Here is a 26058-nt window from a genome sequence, read left to right as displayed (position 1 = left end):
TATGAATCAACCACAGATATGAATCATTTGACGATCAATCGGCTTTCGGAGACCACATATTCCCCCCTCCTGGGCCCTAGGAGGGGGGCTGCTAGACATCCATTTAGCCTTCTCTCTCGCACTTAATGAAGAAATTCTGCAAACAGATGCACTATATGTTATCCCAATTTATTGTCTCAAATCACTACAAAATCAACCAACAAGCATCTCCCACTTCCTTCGAAACAAGAGAGGAACTCAAATTTTTCCGTGCTGCATCATATTAACAAGCGCCATCTTGTTTCTTCTTTTCTTTATCAAGACTTTCAAACCACATAAAACTGTGCATTTGAATATTTAATTGTATTAGAAGTCCATCTGTACTCCTCAAAATAAATTAGGTTTCTTAATGAGGCTTTGCATAGAAAACCAATTATAAGTATTGTAAAGAAAAAAGAGTGTCCCAATACCTAGGTAATCCAAACATCATGATGAGAATCTCTTTGAAGTCCGCGCTTTGAAATCTGAGCAAGGGACTCTACAAATCTGCAGGTTTTTTCCTCAGTCTTCTTCGGTCCAGACTACGTCTTTTTATTGTCCAAATTATTTTTATCAAACAGATATTCCCGGCTATGAGAATAGCTTCGGAGAGTGTCGGCCGTGTCGTGCTCTGTGACCCAGTGTCCTGCCACCTGCACCTTGTTGCAAGCTGACAATCTCGGACAATCTGCGGGTCTACGAGACAGTCCTCCCCCATCCTAGGGAGTCTGACAGGGCTAATTACCCCCATATCAGCCCTGAATTACTGGCATGGCTGGGGTCCGATCATATGGGAGTCAGCCATTTCCCAGTGCCGGAAACAGGAAGCCTCGGGGAAAGGGATTTATCAACTACTATCTATTTCTTCTTATATGTTGTCCCCACTTTATCCTCAAGATTCAACGTGGGTTATAAAATAGCTTAATCTCATTTTGTTTCATCCGGGTTTAGGCTACAGGATTGTGACTGCCTGAGGCCACCCAGAGAGTTTTGTGGTCGAGCTGGAATTTGAACCTGATTAGCAATTGCTATATCAACACACCACACTGGTTCTTCGCACTGGCCAACACTGTGTGAGAAGAGAGAGAGAGAAAGAGAGAAAGAGAGAAAGAGAGAAAGAGAGAAAGAGAGAAAGAGAGAAAGAAAGAGAGAAAGAAAGAGAGAAAGAGAGAAAGAAAGAAAGAAAGAAAGAAAGAAAGAAGATGCTATGAAAAGCCAAATGCAACAATCGCTACACAGGGAAGACAAGCACATGGAAAGGTGCGTAACGTATTCTGAGTGAAGAACCTGATGTACAATCTGAAGGGAACAGGAGTTCAGCAGTTCTCTCCTGGTTTCTGGTTCATGTGGACATGTGCCTGTGGAAAGATGTTGCGTCAAATCTGCTTTTTATGATAACCAGTAAAAGCTGTATGCTCAAGGAACAGTATATTTTTCAAGACAGCTTTAATGAGCAGCTGCGTAAATCCATGCACACATAAGAAAGGTGTGTCTTCGCTGCTTTGTCTATAAAAATTACGCATCCCAAGCGTGCTGGTATTTCCCTTCCTACTGCGCGATTCAGAGCTTGAGCTATTTTTCATCCTGAAGCTACCACAGCTGCATCTGACACTCCTTCCTCCCCAGGAGAACTGGGGCGATGTTGCCAGAAAAAAGCACCCTGTGTGAGTCAGTGGATTGAGAGGGGATGCCCCAGGGCGTGCTGATTCAGTGGGCCTCCATGGCAAAAGCAACAGAACAGGTGGTGATGGATAGGCACGAACAACAAAGGAACTTCAAAAATGTATAGAAGAAAAGAGGGGGGAAAGTGAGCAGCTTAACTGACGAGAAGGGAGGGGAGACAATTTATATCAAAGTAAAATAGATAGAAGCAGCTTTGTCATGCTGGCCACATGACCCGGAAGCTGTCTGCGGACAAACGCCGGCTCCCTCGGCCTATAGAGCGAGATGAGCGCCGCAACCCCAGAGTCGGACACGACTGGACCTGATGCTCAGGGGGCCCTTTACCTTTAAAATAGATAAGGGGAAACGATGAAGTTCCCTAAGGAGATCCTTAATAAGATTCCATTTGCCCAAACAAGATCTGGTGAAATGATCTTGCATGACAAAAATCAGGATTGTGCAAAACCGAGTAACTGTGTGGGAAGAAGGGGCTTCACTTTGCTCATGCCAAAGTAGGATGGGTGCAACGAAAATGTTCTGTAACAGATGAATGCAGATCTTTGTTATATCATTCCCTGTTACAAGAGGTGGAGATGGCTGCTAGCTTAGCTTCCCTTTTTTTAAAAAAGGGAAGAAAAGGGAGCTTTTAGGACCTGTTGAAACTTAAACCAGAGCCATCTCCTGATATGCATACTGGTTTCCCCTCTGGGGAGCCAAACTGTGCTGCAGGTAAGAATGGGCAGCAATGTATATCCCCATCAAGCACCAACAGGGTTCCATCCCAGACAGTATATTGACACTCTATGACCAGGACAACAGTCTAGTTGAGCCTTTGTGGCTCAACACATCCTTGTGCACCACATGAGACTGCTTTCTGACTTTCTATAGCCTCTCATCCCAATTTGGACTACTATATCAAGCATTGACCCTAGCTAGTGATTGATTCAGTCTTTGGACAGCTCCTTTGCAAGTGGTACATTGAATCTTGGGTCAACAGGCATTGCAGCTTCCTGCCAACACTAACCAATAACCCTTCAGGTACTCAAGCTTGGCTATACCTTGGCTGCATATGGCCCAGTGCTGAAAGGATTTAAGAAATCCATTTGTTTGTCAACAGCTGCTAAACATGATTGCTAAACAGAACTTTCATGTTTAGAGGCAGTATGCTTCTGATTATTAGATGCTGGGGGGGGGGAGAGACAATAGGGGGTGCATCTCCCATTGTGCCTTGCCTGTGAGCTTCCAGATATAACTAGAAAACTGAAACAAAATATTGGATGTACAGAACTCCAGATCTGCAGAGTAAGGAAACATAATGAAGATCGGACAATTAACAAGTTTGCATAACTAAGGTGCCATTCTTACATCAAAGGACTGAAAGAGTTTAAACTCAAGTATGTCTGGATGCGATTATGAGATGGTAAGCAGGAAACTAGAGGTCTAGCAAAGCGGTCCAAGACAACAGCAGGATCTGAGCACAAGATTTCAGATTGCTACAGTTCTGAAACTTGTGTGATTATAAAGAAAAACAGTAACTCATAAGAACATTAAACCAACAGTGTAGATGCCTCTGTAGGAAGTGGAAAAAGAATGCCCAAGACACAGTACTTCTACTTCATAGTGATTGCTATATGCCAGAATGGTCCAAGGCATACATATGTTTACAAGGGGTTGCAAATGCTTCGCTTAATATACAGGCTGAACAGACGGACAAATTCCAAGACAGAAAAAGACATAGTGTGTATGAGAGAGCAGTTTGTTTAAGGTTACTGAGTAGGTACCCATCCACCAGCTCATTGATCCATGCTGCTGGTTATTTACAAACCAAAACTTCCTGAGCAATTGCTGCTCTAAAAAGCTGTCTGCATTTTTAGTTTGAGCATCAGAAATATTTGATGTGACAAAACAGCCTCTGGAACACCAAATGAGCGTGAAGTATTTTCTTGACTTCACAAAGATGGCCTGGTACTTCCTTCCTTCCCCATTCCTTCCACTTCAACTGCCATTTCAGGGGGGTGGAAGGAGGAAAGACAGCGTACCAAACACTTTCCTTTAGGAAGGAAAATAATCTTGGCAGACTTAGAGGAAGCACATGTCCAACGAAAGGGAAGAACCTCAAGGAGAGCTGTCATTCGGAACAGCTCCTTAGACAGACATCTGCCACCTGCTGGAGAATCCCCAAAAGAGATTATTATTTTTTCAAAAATAGTGAAAGGCATGGTACAAACATGCCATGTGTTATTGTTACAAAATATTCGGAAGTATGTAAATCCAGCAACTTGCCCAATGATCAACACCAAGTTTTCTAATGATCGCTATTCCACTCCAGGCCTACAAACCTCCTAATTGTAGGTTGCTTTCATATAGAGGAGGGAGAAAGCTTGTTTTTCTGCTGCTCCAGAGAAGCGGACATGGAGCAATGGATTCAAACTACAAGAAAGAAGATTCCACCTAAACATTAGAAAGAACTTCCTGACAGTAAGAGCTGTTCGGCGGTGGAATTTGCTACCAAGGAGTGTGGTGGAGTCTCCTTCTTTGGAGGTCTTTAAGCAGAGGCTTGACAGCCATATGTCAAGAATGCTTTGATGGTGTTTCCTGCTCGGCAGGGGGTTGGACTGGATGGCCCTTGTGGTCTCTTCCAACTCTACGATTCTATTATTCAACTTGGTGGGTCACAAACTGTGCAAGCCAGTTCTGCCCAGTTCATAACTCTAGTCTAACTGTATTGTTCGGCATGTAAACCCTGGCAGCCACATAGCAAACTTTGAAAGAAAAGGAAGAGGTAGTATGATTGATAGGGAACTTCTTCATCACACATTTGGTAGGAACATAGGGAGTTTACCTATACCAGATCTGACTACTGGTCTACCTAGACCACTAATGTCTACTCAGACTGGCAGTAACTTTCCAGAGTCTCAAGGAAGAAGTCTTTCCCATCACCTGTTGCCTGATCCTTTTAACTGTAGATGCAAGGAATTGAACTTGGGAAGGACTACATGTAAAGCATGAGCTCTTAAATTGAACTATGGTCTCACCATGTGTCTGGTGCCTTGTCTATGAAATACCATGCCACAAAAAGCCCCTCAAATTAGCACAAACGGCTATTCAGATAGGCTATAACAGTCACGTTGCTCCTCTTCCTGTCTGGCTGGTTTGACTTTGCCTGTCATTGAAACTTCGGCTCATTGTTTGTTTTCTCTTGACAAAGCATTTGCTGTAAATCAGCAACAAACCTTGGTTAGAGCTTGAAGCAAAGACAAACCACAAGCCCAGGTTTGAATGATATGCTAAGCCAAACCATGACTTAAGCTCACCGCAACAGCAGGACCAGAGGAAGAGCAACACCAACCATCTCCTTTCTGTGATCCTGTGCAGCCACCTAAGCCTTGATTTGGCACAGCCTTATGTAATAACCCAACCAGTGAATTGTCAAGGCTCCAGCATTATGGATTGTGTATCTCAGGCATGTCCAACAGGTAGATCGTGATCTACCGGTAGATCACTAGACGTCTGTGGTAGATCACTGGTAGATCATTGGCTCCCCCCAAAGAAGCTGAACAACTGTGGCTCCCCTAAAAAAAGCTCAACATTTTACCTCCTCCCTGAAAGAACTCAACAACTTTGACCCGAACCCCCCCAAAAATGGGGCTTCCTCCTTCCTAAACAAAGCTCAACAATTTTGACCTGAACCCCAAAAAAGGGGGTAGATCACTGCCAGTTTTTAACTCTCTGAGTAGATCGCAGTCTCTTGGGAGTTGGCCATCCCTGGTGTATCTTAACGGTGATAGGACTGCCGAAAAGTTTAAAGAATTTAGAAAAAGCTGGAAACTGCGGAGTCAAATCAGAAATGGGACAATTTGGAGCTTGCCCAAGCAGAAAACATGAGTTGCAAAGCAATGCAAGAGCTAACGTATTGCTAGCTAGTAAACAACAACAGCAGGTAATGCTTCAAACTCAGCAACATGGAGAAGCAGGTGGTGCTGGAGACCAAAACCTGGTGGAGAGAGATTAAAGCATGTACACACAGACTCCAGGAAAACTCCACACTCTCTTTGCAAAAAAACACACAAAAAACCAGGGAGATTTATGGGAACTAGTAATTCATTTCTGAGAGAAACCAAGATTCCTATTTACAAGTCTACTCAAATACCTGGGGGACTGTGCCAATGCAGTCTTCTACATCATAAACGATAATGTGCACCGACCTTGAAAAGGAAAACATTCTTGGGTTGGAATATGCAGGGTTTGCTTGCGTGTGGCTGTGTGTTTCTGTGCAATGATGCAGACATTAGAGACCACTTGGCTTGGTATTTCCAAGACAGAACTTCATCCAATTATCTACAATGATCCCCAGCTTTCATTTAGTTTAGCTTTTTTCCATTTTCTCCAGAAGGAAAACGAAAGCCAAACACTTCTGTAAAAACTCATGTGGCACTAGAACAGAACTAACAATTTGCGGCGGATGTTTACCCATCACAAGTTAGTCTGGCATCTAAAAGCAAAATACAAATGCCTGACTGCCTAACCTTAACCAATCTATTCCTTAGGTCAAATTACCACCAGGAGTCATGAGAAAATCAATTTCTCCAGGCTTGAATATAAAACACACACACACACACACACACACATATTTCTGAAGGCAGATCCTTGACCTACTAGTTCTATGTCAACCCAGGCATAATCTGGATTGGGTAAAACATTAACTTTGCTTCCACTGTTAAGAAACCTCTTCAGGTGCACCTGCTTCTATGATCTTTGCTGTGGGCCGTGAAGCAATATCAACAGAAAACTAAATGAAAGAAATAACTATGCTGAACTGTTCACCTAGACATGCACTGATGTTAAGTTGAACAACACAAGCAGAATAGGTTACCCTCAAAGTTAAGCAGAACCGATTTTGGGTTTCATTTAACCATTATAATGGGTTTCTATAACTGAGACTGAGTACAAGTTTGGGGTGGGTGGATGAATCAAGCAGATCTAATGCTTCTTGAACTTTGGAACCCATTAGTGCTGGGCGAAATCTGGTTTTCTTCTGTAAAATAGTATTATTTGGTGCCCATGACTATTTGTTAGATTTTCAAATGTGTCCCTGGGCCCAGAAAGTTTACTTTGTGATACGAAATATTTTCGAAATGATTTTTTTCCCCAGGATCTCTTCCTGGGTCTAAGCGTATTTTAGCTAAAAAAAGCCAATGCAATTCTTGGCTGCATCCATATGAGTATAGTATCTAGATCATGGGAAGTAACAGTACCACTGTATTCTGCTCTGGTCAGACCTCACCTGGAGTACTGTGTCCAGTTCTGGGCACCACAGTTCAAGGAGGATACTGAGAAGCTGGAACGTGTCCAGAAGAGGGCAACCAAAATGGTCAAAGGCCTGGAAATGATGCCTTATGTGGAACAGTTTAGGGAGCTGGGTATGTTTAGCCTGGAGAACAGAAGGTTAAGGGGTGATATGATAGCCATGTTCAAATATATGAAAGGATGTCATATGGAGGAGGGAGAAAGATTGTTTTCTGCTGCTCCAGAGAAGCAGACACGGAGCAATGGATTCAAACTACAAGAAAGAAGATTCCACCTAAACATTAGGAAGAACTTCCTGACAGTAAGAGCTGTTTGGCAGTGGAATTTGCTACCAAGGAGTGTGGTGGAGTCTCCTTCTTTGGAGGTCTTTAAGCAGAGGCTTGACAGCCATATGTCAAGAATGCTTTGATGGTGTTTCCTGCTTGGCAGGGAGTTGGACTGGATGGCCCTTGTGGTCTCTTCCAACTCTATGATTCTATGATTCTATTCCATGATTCATATGCAAAGGGAGCAAATATTAGTTTTACAACTAATGGTAAAAGAATATGCTTCCAGTTGATGTCTAATGAATGGGGGGGGGATATTTAAAACTACTTTCCCTAAAAAAAATCAGAGTCCTTTTTATTGGGGATAACCCAGACTGAAATTCCTAGGTGTCACAAAAGGTTATTTATGTATGCAACAACTGCAGCCCATGTTTTGTTAGCCAAAAAATGGAAAGCGAGTGAGGTCCCAACTAAAGAGGATTGGCAACTTAAGTTGGTAGAACTTGAAGACTTAACATATAGAATAAGAGAGGGTGGGAAATGGGGAGGGAGAGAGGAAGCTGAGGAGGCAGCTGGCTGGGGCGGGGAAGGGACTGAGTGAGGGGCTGAGGTGGTGGCGGTGGGTGAGTCACCGGGGGGGGGGGGGACCCCGCTAATTAATTCTAGCACCCGTTAATTTAACGGGCTTCATGATACTAGTAATAATATTAATAGGAGAGAGAGTAAAACAATACGCTTCCATTATACCTGGTGTAAAACAAAAATTACATTTGTGTTGAGATTAACACTGTCAAATTAGCTAAACAGAAAAACCTGCATTTCTTGGTATTTGTGGAAACACGCCCCTTCTCATACTTTCTTTAGCAAACTGACAGAATGATGGAGTAACAAGAACATATATTAGTGACAGGAGCAATTTCACCCCTGCTTGAAAATCCACAACTTTAAAAGCAGATGAAAGCCCCAAACTGATGAATGAGCATGGAAAAACCTGACGGAATTACATGTACTATCTCAGGAGAATTAAACCACGTGGTCATGCGGTTTTGCATTTGGCTGCAGTGCTATAAAGATTTACAGTGTGTTTTGAAGGGATCTGATAGAGGTTTATTTGCACTTGCCTAAGGATGACTGCTCAAACATGCTAGTGCATTCATACACAACATCAGAAGCATATTGGCACAGGTAAATATAAAGAGCAGTTGGTGACGCACCCTTGATCTGTAATTAATTTGCAAAACCTTTTACCGTAACTAGGAGAGCAATTCAGATGGGTATCACATCCCACTAAATCTAATGCAAATGTTCCACTGTTGTGGTTGTTTTACATTATCATCATCATCATCATACATACATATTATACTTCTTAATAATATTGCAATTATATCTGATTCAACAAAAAAAGCTCAAAGCAAATGGCACATAATATGAAAATAAGTGAGGGAATTTTTAAATGCAAATTCCCCAGTACGGTGTCCTTACCTTAATGCACACAATCAAATTGTTGTTGTTTTCAAAACTGTTAAAGGATTGCAGACTCATAGCTTATATTAGGCAATAGCCTGTTTGTTCATTGTGTAACGTTATCTTGTTTAACATTACTGCATTGCAGGGGGTTTGACTAGATGACCCTTGGGGTCCCTTCCAACTCTACAATTCTGTGATTATCATAAATCTCAATTATTATGAAACAGGACAAAATAGAAGCTCACACACATTCACTATCCTAGTGAGAGCTAGGCCTTAGTTTGGGGTCAATACACCCTTCTCCATGTCCAATGAGATATCGTTCAATAAGCACCTAGACAACTTTAGAAAATGGTTGACCTACCAAGAATTGTGAAGATATAAAAGAAGGAAGGAAGTACCAGGGTAAAGAAAGACATGCTATATTTCCAGTGGCCACAGTGAGTTCTTCACCCTTGGGGCAAGACTTAATTCTTTCATACATACATACCAGCCAGTTCAGGTAGTCTTGGCCCCCCACTGTAGGGAACTCAGTTGTGCATTTGACCCCTGAAGAAAGTAGGGATGTAAGTCACCAAGACATCAATCCTGTGGAACAATAGGACTTCAAAGCACTGTGTGAGGCTGTTTCCAAGCCCCATGGGATGCCCTGAAGTCCTTCTCTCTCGTCAGATTTGTGTGTTTTTTTAATATTATTTTATTAATTTTCCACAAAAAATATATTCAAACACACACACACACACACACACACACACGTCCATTTTAAATTATAAAATTATTAAAATTACTTATAGCCCAGTCATAATGTCTTTACAAGTATTTTTTAAATGCTGCTAATGTATTAACCTGTGTACATTGCTTCTGTACCGGTGGCCATAAATCCTTTCAATCTTCTTTAAATCATTGTCATCTCTTCCTCTTAATTTCAAAGTCAATTTTGCCATTTCAGCATATTCCATTAACTTCACTTGCCAATCTTCTTTAGCTGGGACACCTTCTTCTTTCCAATATTGTGCTAATAGTATTGATGTGGCTGTCGCTGCATACTTAAATAAGTCTTTTTGCGGTCTTGGTATAGCCACTCCTACTGTAGTAGGAAAGCTTTTTAACAAACGTTATTTTAAACATCTTCTTCAAATCGTTATAAATCCTTTCCCAATACTTCTTAACAATTTTGCAATCCCGCCAAATATGAAAAAATGTCCCTTCTGCTGATTTACATTTCCAACACTTACTTTCTTTATTTTTATACATTTTTGATAATTTTACTGGAGTTAGGTACCATCTATACATCATCATCTATATATATATATATAAATGTAAACTGGGCATGTGTGTTCCTCTCCAATGTTCAACAAAACCGCTTGACCGATTGTGTTCAAATTTTAACACAAAGTCAAATGCGGCTGGAATAGCAAGCCCATACTGTTTTCAAAGACAAATGTCACACCTGAGCCACATAAAAAACCCCAAACCCCGTGTTCAAAAACACACAACTCACCCTAAAGTGCATGCTGGGAAATAGAATCAGGAGACCTTGCACAACAGTGGCCTCTAGCGGCGGCTACACTGGTACTGCAGGTAGGAAATATTCCCACTATACAGCAGCTTGGCTTGGCTTTGCAGACTAGGCTGAGTAGAGGTTTGCAGACTAGGCCAGATAGAGGTGGGGGCTCCCCTGGGTGGGGGGAGGGGGCAGGAAAGGTCATGGGTTGGGACAGGGTGGGGCCGATCACAGGGATAAACCCGGGGGTGGGGGGAGGAATCTGAAGGGGGACTCTGAGGACCCATTTAACAGACTAAGCCACAGCAACATGCCGCAGGGCCAGCTAGTTTTCATATAATTTTCTTTAATAGCCACACATGCAGCAAATTTTATCTCAGTCTTCAATAATTTTTCCCATTCTCTCTCATCAGATTTGGTCTGTGAGCAGTAGGGGAGATAAGGATCTGGCCCATCAGCAAGATAAATAAAGTTCCCCGTCCTTGCCTTAGACAGACTGTCTGCATTTTGGTTTTATATCTGAGGAAGGCGGCGATGCCAGCTTTTCTCGCTGCCCGGCAAGGCTGGATTTAGCTTTGATGAGGCCCTAAGCTAATGGGGCCCTTTATATGTCCAGTTGTCCTTTGTCAACAACAAATTGCATCTTTTTTTGTGTTGAATGTATGCTATATGGTAATTTATGGGCCTAATAGGTATCTAAAGCCATTTGCACATGCAGAATGTAGGCACCCTATATATAGAAATGAGCAAACCTGTGATATTTTAGGGAGCAGGCTAGCAGGCGGGGCCCATTACTTACATCATAAGAGCCTACACCAGTGTTTCTCAACCTTTTTTGGGCCACGGCACACTTGTTCCGTCAAAAGAATCACGCGGCACACCACCATTAAAAGACGGGGCAAATCCTGGGGGTTGGGAATGGGTGGGGGACTGAGGAATAGGGAGGATGAGGTTGGTGTACTTGCTGAGAGAGCCCTCGAGCACCGCCTCCGTCGTCCTGCCTGCCGCCAGCCCCCCGCTCCCTCCTGGGCCGGCCGCGGCTGAGCTGGGGCTGCTGCTGCTGCTGCCGCCACCGCCACCTCCCTCCGGCCTCCCCGCTGGTGTAGCCGCCGCCGCTGCTCCTTGGCGGCCCGAGAGCCCTCCCCGGCTGGTGGAGGAGGACGGCGAGGAGCCCGCCGAGGTGGGGCGGCTGCTGCTGCGGCTGCTGCTGTTACTGCCGCCGCTGGACGGGGCTGCTGCTGCTCCAGAGTCCCCACCGCCCTGCACCGCTGCCGCCGCTGCCTTCTCCATTGAGCGCATGGGGAGAGCGCGAGGAGGCGGCCTCGGCCATGAAGCGCTGCCTCGCTCAGGGAGCGAGCGTGAGGAGATGACGGAGAAACACCCTTCGCGCCCTCGCGCCCTCCAGACTGACCCGGCCGGCTTCCTTTCCGGCGGGTCAGCGCTGCCTATTGGCGGCCGCAAATCTCCCTTCTCATTGCCTCACATCGCGGCACAGCAGCCACCGTCTCGCGGCACAGTAGTGTGCCGCGGAACAGTGGTTGAGAAACGCTGGCCTACACAACACACAAACACTGTTGCTATATGTAGGTTTTATTCTATTTGCTCTTTATCTTATATTTTGGAAATGTACATCCAGTTTTTCTTCCTTTAAAATTTTTGGGGGGCCCCAATAGAGTGGGGTCCTAAGCTATAGCTTGTTTTGCTTATACATAAATCCAGCACTACTGCCCAGGGATGGCAACCAAACGCAAGTCTCTTCATTTGCTGTAAACGTGCAGAAATGTCTGTCTGGAATGCCATGCGAGTGCCTTCAAACTGGACTCGCTGCTGCAGAAATGCCATGTTTGTCATCACCATGAGGGAAGTAATTGTTTCAGGGTGTATTTTTAAAGAAAATATTGCAAGCTCATATTGTAGCAGCTGAGCAGTCTTCCAGCTACTAGAGTTTGCCCTCAAATTATGAGGGTTTTCTCGTTTTTAACTTGTAATTTTCTTTTTGAAGAGATGTGATTTTTATAGCACTCTAGTGTTAGCCACTTCAAAGGCACTTTCTCGTTCCGAGAATATTATTTCCCCAAGTCCATGACTCTGCATTGAATCCCGCCTGCCCCCCCCCAAAAAAAAATTTCATATGCTTGATGTTAAATAAGTTCTGGAGCTTTTCTACAAATATACACCACTAAATGGCTACTGCATAGTTTGGGGAAGCTGCGGTTACCATTGCCTGTAATCTGCTTTATCTTGACATTCTGCTTTCATTTTTGGCAGGAATGAATCTTCCACGCAAATATCCACTGTATTTAGAGATTTATATATTAAAATGAATAGTGAAATTATAGCCACAATGAATTTTCAAGGATGCAAAAGGTTGAGAACCTTTTGGAAAGGGCTCAAGGAACCCTGCCACACTAACAATTGGGCAAGAAAACCACCAAGTCCCCAACCGACTCTGTCCGTTACTCAAAATAAAGTTATTCTGCCATAAATCAAGGTAACCTTTGGTAAATGTCGTAGCAATTTAAAGATTCAGAGTTCAGAAATTGAGACTTGGAAGTCAGTAAACTATTTGCTCAATGAGATGAGGAAGGTTACTTTGAAATCATTTCCTAAATTGCTGAGGACCAAATTATGCATTTAGCAGGATTAAGAGGTACAGCTTGACACATTTAGCAGGATCAAGTAGCAAAACTTGGCTGAAGACGATGGTGCATATTTGAATACTCCTGCAGGAAAAAGACTTCCAGCACATAGAAAAATATCAGAGTGTAAGAGAAGGGAAAACACGCTAGTTTTATATGTGCAGAGAGGTTATTTTCCTTTTTCCTTTTTTAATGGCAGAACATTATAAGAAGAAATCCCATAGAATAGTACACAAGAAGTTTCACCACTTGATTCTGCTGAGCGTATCAACTGGTTCCCAGGTTTTTGTGAAGCATCACTGCTGAGTGACCCACACACAGAATCTCTACGCTGCTTCCCATAGCTGCCAAGTTTTCCCTTTTCTCGCGAGGAAGCCTATTCAGCATAAGGGAAAATCCCTTAAAAAAATGGATAACTTGGCAGCTATGCTGCTTCCCTGTAAAGCAAAAACAAACAAACCCAGAAATTCTCATTAATACGTGGCTTCCATGAGCAGGGCCGAATTTAGGTTTGATGAGGCCCTAAGCCAGGCATAGGCAAACTCGGCCCTCCAGATGTTTGGGGACTACAACTCCCATCATCCCTGACCACTGGTCCTGTTAGCTAGGGATGATGGGAGTTGTAGTCCCAAAACATCTGGAGGGCTGAGTTTGCCCATGCCGGCCCTAAGCTACTGAAGGTAATGGGGCCCTTTATATGTCCAGCTGTCCTTTGTCAACAACAAATTGTCGCTGTTTTTTGTGTTGAATATATGCTACAGTCATACCTCGGTTTAAGTACGCTTTGGTTTGAGTACTTTCAGTTTAAGTACTCCGCGGACCCGTCTGGAATGGACTAATCCACTTTCCATTACTTTCAATGGGAAAGTTCGCTTCAGGTTAAGTACGCTTCAGGTTAAGTACGGACTTCCAGAACCAATTACACTCACACTTCGAGTTAAGTACGCTTCAGGTTGAGTACTCCATGGACCGTTTGGAACGGATTAATCCACTTTCCATTACTTTCAGTGGGAAAGTTCACTCCAGGTTAAGTACGCTCCAGGTTAAGTACAGACTTCTGGAACCAATTGTGTATACTTAAACCAAGGTACCATTGGTATCTAAAGCACATAACAAAATATGTATTTTATCAAAGTATTTGTTTAATTGAAATATAATTAAGAAGTATATTAACAGTGAAATACAATTAAGAAGAAGTATATCGGGGGGGGGGGACAGACCCAGGTGGAGCTGTGGGTTAAACCACTGAGCCTAGGGCTTGCTGATCAGAAGGTCGGCGGTTCAAATCCCTGTGAAGGGGTGAGCTCCCGTTGCTTGGTCCCAGCTCCTGCCAACCTAGCAGTTCGAAAGCACGTCAAAATGCAGGTAGATAAATAGGAACTGCTACAGCGGGAAGGTAAACAGCATTTCCATGTGCTGCTCTGGTTTGCCAGAAGTGGCTTTGTCATGCTGGCCACATGATCTGGAAGCTATACACCGGCTCCCTCGGCCAATAATGCGAGATGAGCGTGCAACACCAGAGTCGGTCACGACTGGACCTAATGGTCAGGGGTCCTTTATATCCTGTTACCCAATGCATGGGCACGGCCTCAGCAGAGCTTCCCTGCACTCCCAATTTGGTGTTTTAAAGTGAAGTCTGTAGTTCAGGAAGCATAATGCCCAACATGTTAGCTGTTACATATTCTTTCCCTCTGCGAGCGGCAACAATTCTGCTGTGCAAACTAAAGTAGAACTAGCATGCTTTGCACCCAGGTGCTTGCTGTTACACCCAACTTCTGGCAACACAGGAGGCAAAGTCTGGGAATGAGTCAAAGTTGGGCGAGGCGAGTGTATTGTAAGGAAGAGAAAAGTAGGTGGTAGTCATAACTGCAGCAAGCATCAGGAACAAGCGCATCAGCATTCCCTTGAATTCATATCAAAGCTCAATTTCGCCTGCAAGCTTTCACTAGTGTGGTCTAAGAAATTTGTAACCTCATTCTGGTTTGATGCTCCAACTGAATCCCTGTTTGAAATCCTTCCAGCTCCAGGTTCAGAAACCACTGCAGTTTCAACACTTGGATGAGCACAGCTTTGTGTCCCCCTCCAAAAAATCTCACTATACACCCCCAAGATTGACTAAGTGGTGTTTTTCCCGCCCTAGCAAATGTCTAGAAGGGACCTTCAAAGTCATTTGAGTCCACCTCTGGAAGCTGAAAAGATATCGTTTATTGGGGGTACCTCTGCTGCAGAGAGCATGCAAACTTTGCAAAAATAAAATAAAATACTTTTTTAAAAAAACAAAGAGCAAAGGAAAAGGAAACAATTATTTTTGGAAAAATCTGAAAGCAAAAAATATATTTTATGACTGAAACCCATGACTGAAACCCTTCTGGCAAAGATCAGATATTTAAGCTGCCTGAAGGCCTTTCTCGTTAAAACTGCCTGACATTTCTTTTACTCTAAACATGCAGGGGAAACCAGTTATTGGTATTTGTGCTGCTAGAAGGGAAATCGCAGCTATTTCCAGGAAATGCACAGTTTTACGTCTTTTTTATGGTGCCCTGCTAGCAGAGAATTGGAATGTGATATGCAATTCATATTCGAAGCACAAAAGTGATTTGTTTGAAATTAAATTATGATTAACTGCATGACTCATATCATCTCTGCAGGGAAGTATTAATTGCACAGACATGGGTTCCATCAGAAGAGAAAGGAATATTTTGACAATGCACATTTTATTTCAGCAGCAGAATACCAGCCTCCCTCTCCCCCACACACTTCTTTTTTTATATAATAAAAGTTGGAAAATAATAATAATAAAAATCAGCAAAAGATCATGTCAGCACAATCTTTCTGGTGATATACAATGCAATCTTGTGTTTCATGGCATTTTCAACACAGGAAATTGGTGTATTAAAAACAATCCAATTCACATTTCTTTTGCTTGAATCAGAACTTGTGGTTCCTTTGAATGGAAACAAGCTGTTTTTACACTAGCTTAAGATGTTCATGCTTGTTAATTGCTGACACAGACAACATTCAGTGATAATGTCAATGCCCCATGCTAAAGTTTAGCAGCTAAACCATCATTTAGACCAACCTGATCTCAGAATTCGTTGTCTAGGCACATTTTGTTTAGATCATTTCCTAATCATTCAAGCTATATTCTTGGTAACTTGCTAATTGATTGAAACCTTAGCCAACTTCCCAAGATCTGCAACATCTCAATAATGTACAAATTAGAAGACCGAAAGTATGAAAGGCTATTTATCATGTCAACCCAACCATTCATTGGAACCTTGTTAACAAAACTCTAGATATTTGAAAAGACCAGTGATAAAATCCTTATCCCGACTTATGGAAATAAGCACTTCCATACGTCTAAGGCATCTGATAACTTCATTTTGGGGGATGGTACCCAAGTTACATGATGGATGGGTTTATAGCAACATATGGTAGACATTATAATGAGTTTAGATTATTGTAGCCCAATGGACTACTATAGATAGCAAGTTCTAATGAATTATGGTGCTGGAGGAGACTCTTGAGAGTCCCATGGACTGCAAGAAAATCAAACTGGAAGGACAGATCCTGGAAGGACTGGAAGGACAGATCCTGGAAGGACAGATCCTGAAGCTGAGGCTCCAATACTTAGGCCACCTCATGAGAAGAGAAGACTCCCTGGAAAAGACTCTAATGTTGGGAAAGATTGAGGGCACAAGGAGAAGGGGACGACAGAGGACAAGATGGTTGGACAGTGACCTCGAAGCTACGAACATGAGTCTGACCAAACTGCGGGAGGCAGTGGAAGATAGGCGTGCCTGGCATGCTATGGTCCATGGGGTCACGAAGAGTCGGACACGACTAAACGACTAAACAACAACAACATTGTACTCAGTCTCCATCCCAATTCCAATTAAAGTGAAATTCCATGGAAGCAGTATCTGTATCCAATGGTGTGTTGGGGGCTTTTTGAAAGGAAAATCACTGCATATTATTTGGAATAACATACAGAAGTTTCGCAGGTGGCTTGGCCACCCTCCACTTCTAAGTTTTGTGCTCAGAGGCACTGTCGCCATCCAGATGGAAAGGAGCCCAGCTGGGGCGGCTCTGCGACCTCACAGGCGCCTCCGTGGCTGAGGGAGGGACGGGGGTTAGGGCGTCCGCCATGTGCGCGCAGGCTCCGCGCCCCCATCTCCCTCCCCCCGCCACACGTGCGCGCTTGTGCTTGAGGCTGGTTGGCTGGACCCGTACGCGTGCGCATGAGAGTGTCCTGGGCGCGCGAGTGAGATAATAATATCCAAGTGTCTCTGCATTCCAAGTCCCAACGGTTGTCCGTGGGGCACATGCGCAGTAGCGCGGACACAGGGACTAGACGCAGAGACACAGGGACTTTATTATATAGGATGCACCTCTGGGTTATTTGTGGGGCATAGGAATTTATTCATTCCCCCCCCCAAAAAAAATATAGTCCTGCCCCCCCCCCCAAGGTCTGAGGGACAGTGGACCAGCCCCCTGCTGAAAAAGTTTGTTGACCCCTGCTGTACACAGTATGCTTAGCATTGAGGTTTAGACTTATTATAAGTATATTTTAAGTATAAGTTAAGTCTGCCACAACTGGATTTCTTATGGACAGCGCCAATTCTGAATGTATTGGATTTGTGACCATTATGCTCATTTGCCTTCAGTAGCAGTCAAGCTCTGCTGGGTGAAATACGATAAGAATTTGGCAGTCCCCCAGAAGCATGAACCATGTTTTGCATGGGGCCCATACACAGCTTCTTCTAGCCCCCTAAGCAGCCAAGTATGTGTTTGTTAGTGTATTTCTGGTGATGGTCACACACAACAACAACAACAACAACAACAACAACAACAACAAACAAAGAGGCAAACAACAGGCAAAACACTGCCCCCCCCCATACACACAACAAATAAAACAGATTTTATAAACAGGCACCCCCACAACCAAATAGCAACAAAAAGGCCCAAAACTGGGAAAGGCAGGTCTTGGCAAAGGGAGTTTATGAGGGCACTGCGTTGGAGATCTAACCTCTGGCTTGATCCAACAAAGAGAACTCAAGGCACATATGGGCCAACTCAGTGGCGGCTACCAAGTTTTTCCAAAGCAGCCAAGTATCTAAGGATAAGGAAGAGTTCAGAATGCTTGTTATAGTAGTACAGTACTAAAATGTAAATATCAGAAAAATGTAAATACAGTACCACCTCAGGTTAAGAACTTAATTCATCCTGGAGGTCCGTTCTTAACCTGAAACTGTTCTTAACCTGAGGTACCACTTTAGCTAATGGGGCCTCCTGCTGCTGAGGCGCCGCCGGAGCATGATTTCTGTTTTCATCCTGAGGTAAAGTTCTTAACAACCCGAGGTACTATTTCTGGGTTAGCAGAGTCTGTAATCTGAAGCGTCTGTAACCTGAAGCGTCTGTACACCACTACGCATAGTTTTTGTATCTTAACATTTGGCTGCACTGATGAGTATCAGAACTAAGAGTATGAAATTTTCAGTGCATGCATTTCAGCTGCACTTACAAAAGGACCCTGTCAAAACTTGTGAAAGTTTGGCATAATATTATTTAGGAAAACAAAAATACCCCGTCCCGTGCGCATATGCACACATATGAAATGCAGAGTTGTGTTTTCATACAGATCTTATATGTCTGTAGAGAAGTAGATCTGCTCCATTCTTTACTCTCCAAGCCTTCACACAACCTACTGACATGGGTTTTTTTTTGTAAAAATAATAATAATCAAGTTGTGCTCTGATCAATTGATTTCTGAGTCTTCCCTCAATTTCCTCCATAAGTTTCATTCTATTTGACATTTCCATGTTGAGAACCCATAATAGCCGCAGTATTCGGATGGCAGCTTTTCACTGCAATCTCACATTGTTTTTACAGAACTTTCCTGTCAAGTTTACTTACAGACATTTTCCCGTTGCGGTTAGCTTCCTCCCTCTCCGCCAATGCCTTCAGAAATTCGTCTTTCAGCTCTTTTCCTGCACTTGCCAGAGCTCTGGTAAGGGAAAGACAGAACACAATGTTTGTTTCTGGCTTTTTCTATCTTCTTCCTCATCTAAATAACATTCAAACAAGAGTGAATTTAAATTTTTTTAAAAAAAATCAGTCCAAGAGAAGATTCATCAGTACCTTGACAATGTTCCAAACCAATATTACATATTTCAAAAAGGACTGCGGTGTGTATATGTATGTGTGTGTGTATATATATATATATATATATATATATATATATAGTGTCTGAATTAATCAACACAACCCCAACATAGTGTGAGCAGCAAGGCTGAACCGAATGGCAGAGCCACCACATCTAAAGCCACAATGCTTTTGCCAAACAGGGCAAGAAATGGGGGCAGTATTTTTTATTTTTTTGCTGTGTCAACTCCAAGCAAATGCAGCAGAGAAGGCCGGATCAGGCCCATTACCAGCAGCTAGACTGGTTTGGAACCCAGCAGATCCTTGTGGGCTTCCCATAGGCATCTAGTTGGCCACTAAGAACAGAATGCTGAACTAGATAGGACTTCTGTCTTATGTCGTTATGATACGCATCCACCAGTCAATGGCAGTTGTACATGCTGCTGTATGTGGCACTACCTTTATGTTTAGACTGCAGGGATCAAAACAATTTATGTAGTCCCCAAAATGAGGGGTGATCTTGATGTGCTTCCTGATAAGGTACTTCCTTATGAAGATGTTATATAATTAAAGCAGATTTTCCTGTGCACTGTGCTGTTCTTCTGAATACAAATATTGAAAGCACAGGAGACCATATTATAATGCAGGAAAATAAACGCGGAACTCCACTAAATCCCGGGCTTCACAGCAGATACAGAATGAGTTACATATTCCTTGCAATCAACTCAAATTTAAGTTCTGGCATGGACCACATTTTGTAGCCATGGACTGTAAGCATATTTCGTCCAAACGTTGCACTTCTATTACAAATCGGGTCCACTTCCGGGTGGGGCCGGATTGCCGTCGGGTCACCTAGCCTCCTCCCGCCTCAGCGTGGGGGCAGGACGGCGTCCCACGTCCCGCTGGGAGAGACCCCGGCCCTCTCATATTGCCAGGCAGCTAATTGGGTCTCTTGGGGGCGTAGCCGGGGCCGATTTAAGCCACAGCGCGACTCTGGGGCTTCCCTTTCAGCCTCGCGCCACGGGTCTCCCGCCCTCCCACCCGTTCTCCAGGTTGCGTCTCTGGCCTTGCTATGGACTTTGGTTGGTCACCGTTGAGGGACCTGGTAGGACTTTTTCCACTTGGCAAACTGGCACCAGCCACTTGGTTTTCGCCTACCTCGTAGCAATTGTCACAACTTTGTACGGTTTGGCGGTTAGGCATTGGAATAGCGATGTGGGGGAGAGGGGAGCTGCGGCCATCACCTGCCCCTCCATGCTTAAAGGTATTCCGTTAAAGGAATCCGGGGGTGTGGATCTTGTCCGAAGCCCAGGGAGGGGCTAGGGCCATGCCATGGCCCCAGCGAGAACCTAGGGGATGCTCGAGTCGATCCACATCGGTGGGGCTCCCCCTACTGGTGGTTTACCCTTACTAGACTTCCTGCAAGGTGGGCAGGAATCACCGTGTTTCCCCTTTTTTAAGACACCATCTTATAACTTTTTTTCCTCAAAAAAAAACCACAGGGTGGCTTACTTTCATAGAATCATAGAATCATAGAGTTGGAAGAGACCACAAGGGCCATCCAGTCCAACCCCCTGCCAAGCAAGAAACACCATCAAAGCATTCTTGACATACCGTGTTTCCCCCTTTTTAAGACGTAGTCATAAAGTAAGCCATGGCAGGGTTTTAAAGCATTTGAGAAATATAAGACATACCCCGAAAATAAGACATACTTCCACACCGCGGAAACCAACCCCCACAGGCACCTCCACTCACAGAGTCACTCCTTGCAGCCGGCACTGCAGGAGCGCGCTCAGTTGTGAAGCCATGCTCCAGTCAGCTGTTCTGCAGCACTCCGACGCAGCGGAGGCGGCAAGCACGGGGAAGAAAATGGCGTTTTAAAACGCCATTTAAGAGGACCCTGTTTCTTGTCTCCCTGAGGGCAGCGGTCCCGGTGGCGGGCAGCCCCTCTGCCGCAGGAAGACACTGTAAAGTCTCCCTGGAAGAAGCAGTGAGCCCAGCTCCTCGTTTCGGCGCCGCTGCGTCTCCAGCATTTTCTGCTTGTTCTCTATGTTCTTGAGCTCTCCACGGCCCGGTTGGGGCTCTCCGAGCCGGGCACCCCGGGGCCGCCCCCCCGCTCCCCCGTCCATAGAGAGTGAGAGGAAGAGGGGCGCGTGGGCACATGGCGCGGCGCAGCGCAGCGCCCGGCGCCTCCAGCTCCCGATCGCAGCAAAGGGCACCACCCCGCACCAGCTACGGACCTGCCCCGCGGCCCGCCGAGGGCTGCCGGGCTATGGCAACCATCCTGCCTGCGGGAGCCTTGGGGAAAGAGCACGAGGAAGAGCCGCTACTGCCGCTGCTGCAGAGGCACTGCGAACGCGCCGCCCGGCGAGCCCAGGGCGAGCTCCAGCCCTGCGGGAGGGGCCAGGCACGGAGCGAAGGGGCGACACCGGAGGGCGGCCTCGATGAGTCCCGGCCTGGCGGGCCATCTCCCGGCAGACCCGAGCACAGCCCGCTGCTGACGGAGGCGCCCAGCGAGAGTCCTCAAGGCTGAAGCACTAAGGAAGGGCTCGCGCTTCCCCTTCTCCCTCCCTACCCCCGGCGCGCGCTCCCCTGGGGAGGGGGAAGGGGTCAGGGGTGCTCAGATCACGGATCTGGAGAGAAAGGGGCGTCAGGGGGCGAGGAGGGGAAAGGTTGCATGGAGTTTGGTTGGGGCGCTCCCTTGGCAACAAAGTTTCCCGAGGTCTAAGACACATTAGAGAAGATGCCTGCAGCTGCAAAGGCAACTGCAAAAACCCTCTCCTTAATTTCTGGCTTGGCTGCGAGGGAAAGCGGCACTGATTTTGGGTGCCGTTAAAGGCGACATGTTGAGAGATGGGCGCTATGAGGCGCGGGAAGCAAAAACTCCTGTGAAGTTCCCCTGCACAAGCACCCTCGAAAGGAGCCACCAGTCGCTGCATCCTGGGAGAAGCGTGGTGTTGCTCCTTCCTCGCCATCTCCAGGGGTGAGGGAGAGGAAAGCCCCCTTTCCTTGACAGCCACTGGGGTCCGATATGGGGGAGTGTTTGCCCACAGATGGCAGCTTGTTTGCCATCTCTTGTCGGTGGCAGATGGCTGGCTTTCTCCTTCCTCCCTCCCTCCCCACGCATGGGGATGTGTGTGTACCGTAAAAACTGTATCGGTAATAAAAAAAAAATAAGACATCCCACCAAAAGTAAGCCACCCTGTGTTTTTTTGAGAAAAAAATGTTATAAGACGGTGTCTTAAAAAAGGGGAAACACGGTATGCCTGTCAAGCCTCTGCTTAAAGACCTCCAAAGAAGGAGACTCCACCACACTCCTTGGCAGCAAATTCCACTGCCGAACAGCTCTTACTGTCAGGAAGTTCTTCCTAATGTTTAGGTGGAATTTTCTTTCTTGTAGTTTGAATCCGTTGCTCCGTGTCCGCTTCTCTGGAGCAGCAGAAAACAACCTTTCTCCCTCCTCTATATGACATCCTTTTATATATTTGAACATGGTTATCATATCACCCCTTAACCTTCTCTTCTCCAGGCTAAACATACCCAGCTCCCTAAGCCGATCCTCATAAGGCATCGTTTCCAGGCCTTTGACCATTTTGGTTGCCCTCTTCTGGACACGTTCCAGCTTATCAGTATCCTTCTTGAACTGTGGTGCCCAGAACTGGACACAATACTCCAGGTGAGGTCTGACCAGAGCAGAATACAGTGGTACTATTACTTCCCTTGATCTAGATGCTATACTCCTATTGATGCAGCCCAGAATTGCATTGGCTTTTTTAGCTGCTGCATCACACTGCTGACTCATGTCAAGTTTGTGGTCTACCAAGACTCCTAGATCCTTTTCACATGTACTGCTCTCAAGCCAGGTGTCACCCATCCTGTATTTGTGCCTTTCATTTTTTTTGCCCAAGTGTAGTACTTTACATTTCTCCTTGTTAAAATTCATCTTGTTTGCTTTGGCCCAGTTGTCTAATCTGTTAAGGTCATTCTGAAGTGTGATCCTGTCCTCTGGGGTGTTAGCCACCCCTCCCAATTTGGTGTCATCTGCAAACTTGCTCAGAATGCCCTCAAGCCCATCATCCAAGTCATTGATAAAGATGTTGAACAAGACTGGGCCCAAGACAGAACCCTGTGGCACTTTCGGAGGGATGTCTTATTTTATTATCATTACCGATGCGGTATTTACGGCTCAGGGCGCTGCTGGGCTCTCTTGAGTGCTCGGCGCTGCAGCAGCCACCGGTTCCGGGTGGCGGGGAGGCAGGCGTCCTTGGCTGGGCCAGGCGGAGGCCGCTGGCTCAGGCGCTCTGCCCGCCGCTGCAGGGCGCTCCAACCTCCTTGGCCAGGCCAGGCAAGGAAGAAGCAGTGAGCACAGTGGTGGCGGCAAGCATGGAAGCGGCAGGGACGGTGGTGGACGAGAAGGCGAAGCGCGGGGATGCAGCCAGCAAGGCGGGAGCGCGATCAGCTATTAAGCGGAGCTCTTGGAGCGCCGCTTCACAGCTGATCGCGCTCCTGCAGTGTCGACCGCATGGAGTGACTCTGTGAGTGGAGGTGCCTGTGGGGGTTGGTTTCCGCGGCACGGAAGTATGGCTTATATTTCTCAAATGCTTAAAAACCCTGCCATGGCTTACTTTATGACTACGTACAGTGGTACCTCGGTTTATGAACACAATTGGTTCCGGAAGTCTGTTCATAAACTGAAGCGTTCATAAACTGAAGCGAACTTTCCCATTGAAAGTAATGGAAAGTGAATTAATCCGTTCCAGATGGGTTCGTGACGTTCGTAAACTGAAAATTCATAAACCAAGGTGTTCATAAACCGAGGTTCCACTGTATTTAAAAAGGGGAAACAGGGTCAGATATAGTCTGTTGAGGCCAATGCCTAAGCCAATACCGCTCACATCCTGTAACCAATAAAGCTGTGGCCTAAATTTTGCCCATTAACATTAACTTAAAATTCTGTAGAAGTGTGCATGCACACAAAAGCTCATACCAATGACAAACTTAGTTGGTGTCTAAGGTGCTACTGGATGATTATTATTTTTTTGCTAAAATGCTGTGTCCTTGTATCTTTATTCTCCTGGGGGTGACTTGGGGGCCTTGACACACAAACATATGTGTGCATGCACCCACAGCACATATCAATGCATACCAATGGTCATATACGACTGCCCTTCTTCATCAATTTTAATAAAAGCTAACCCTCCAGAGAAAAGGAAACCTAGCAAGCAGGGGAGCGCTGCATGGAAACGGGAGCCCCCATGCCCACAAGGACCAGTTGGATATATTTGTGTTGGGAATAGTCAAGCTTTGTACAGTCTTACTATGTCCTCTCTGTTTTCCCAAGAAAGGGAGAAGTGGCAACTAGAAAGGGAAAAATGGTTGGAAGGGATTCTTTAGCCCCTGCTATGCATTTCTCCTGTTTGACTAAGTTTACTTAACACTCAGTGACCTGAAAAAGCTTGTAAAAATAAATACCAAAAAGAAGTTATTTCCTCAAAAAGGAAAAAGAAAGAAAGAAAGAAAGCTAGAGTAATTTCTTTACAAAGGATTAGAGCTACACTTTACTGGCATGCAAACACTCAGTTATTCTATTGTTAACATATCCATGCAATTGCACCCTTTCGATGCAGTATAAAGGCAATGCAAAAAAAAGGCAAGAGAAAAACTGAATGCTGTGTTTAATTTCACACATGCTATCTAAAAAGTAATGTTCTTCCCCATCCCTTCCTGCAGCCCATTTCTTCAGTCCGTCCACTGCAGAATCTTCAATGTAATCTAATTTATTAGAAAGGAAATGTTCCTTCTGCACAAACCACATTGGAATGGGAATGAGAAGCTCAAGTTTTTTTTATGTTTGATGTTTATACTGTGCTGGAAGTTTTAATTTGTTGGAAGCCGTCTGGAGTGCTTGTGTCCCTGCCGGGCTAGGACAACCCAATCAGATGGGCAAATTGATAAGGACAACAACTTCAGACCAAAAAGAAAATATCACTGGACATGCCCACATCATGTGTATCACTGAGGAATTGCCAGAATTACACCTCCAACAGACACAAGGTAATATCATCAAGGCAACTATCTGTAAACAAACAATAAACGCCCATAAAATAGCAAAAGCAGTTTCTTTCCAAAAATAGGATTTATCTTAAATAATTGCAAACAAAGTAAATAAAGAGTCCACTTGTAATATATCCTTACCTTCCAAGTCCCGGACTGCAGAATCCGGGACCGGCAGCCGTGTGACACCGGAAGTTGCGTCGCCATAACTTCTGGTGTTGCTTTGCCCTATGGGCACCAAAAATGGCCGCCGCCGGCTTCAAAAGTCGCTTGTACGCATGTCAGGAAGTGCGTCGACACAACTTCCGGTGTCGCTCCGCCCATCTATGGGCACCAAAAATGGCCACCGCCGACACCGGAAGTCGCGTCTATGCACTTCCGGACATGCGTAGATGCGACTTTTGAAGCCGGCGGCGGCCATTTTTTGTGCCCATAGAAGGGCAAATCGGGGGGGGGGGGGAATGGCCACTGGCAGGAGAAAATAACGGAGAAAAACGGGAGACAAAGTGTTCCGAGGATCACCGGGAAAAGGTAAGTAAAAACGGGGGTTTCCCGGGGAAAACGGGGTACTTGGCAGCTATGAATATATCAGTGGTTCAGTGTTCGGACGTTGCCCAAAGGGCTTAGTCATTGAGCTATCAAAATCAATTATAACAAAATGAATTGCAATATAACTTGCAATGAATTAACAAGTAGAGTAAGGAAATTTAAATACACTGAGAATGCATGATTGACCTACCTTTCTAGTAAATAATATACAAAAGACGACAGTATATAAATGACTTAAAGCATTACACTTCCAGCATCCATCTGAATTAGACAATGCCTTCCTATAAAGACATTGTAGAGTACAGTATACCTGCAATTTTGCTGAGCCAATCTCCATTTTAAATCTAAATAAACATTCTGCATGGCTTCTAAAGCAATTTTCTGATTGGGGGGAGGGTTATACAGCATATTCTAACTCCATGTTCTATTCTTCTGGAAGCTCTTAAAC

General features: G+C 44.9%; 1 protein-coding gene across 1 annotated transcript in view; it reads right to left on the bottom strand.

Moving 5' to 3' along the window:
* Window positions 1–26058, bottom strand: part of CFAP299 (cilia and flagella associated protein 299) — a 325747-nt gene that overhangs the window by 195677 nt on the left and 104012 nt on the right. Inside the window, exon 3 of the mRNA XM_060278392.1 lies at window positions 18780–18870. Within this exon, the coding sequence (XP_060134375.1) occupies window positions 18780–18870 (91 nt within the window). The remainder of the gene's footprint in view (window positions 1–18779; window positions 18871–26058) is intronic.

This window comes from Zootoca vivipara, chromosome 9 (genome assembly GCF_963506605.1).
Source record: "Zootoca vivipara chromosome 9, rZooViv1.1, whole genome shotgun sequence".
Lineage (NCBI taxonomy): Eukaryota > Metazoa > Chordata > Lepidosauria > Squamata > Lacertidae > Zootoca > Zootoca vivipara.
The sequence above is the reverse complement of the archived record's forward strand: the minus strand, read 5'-3'. Positions and strand labels throughout refer to the sequence as shown.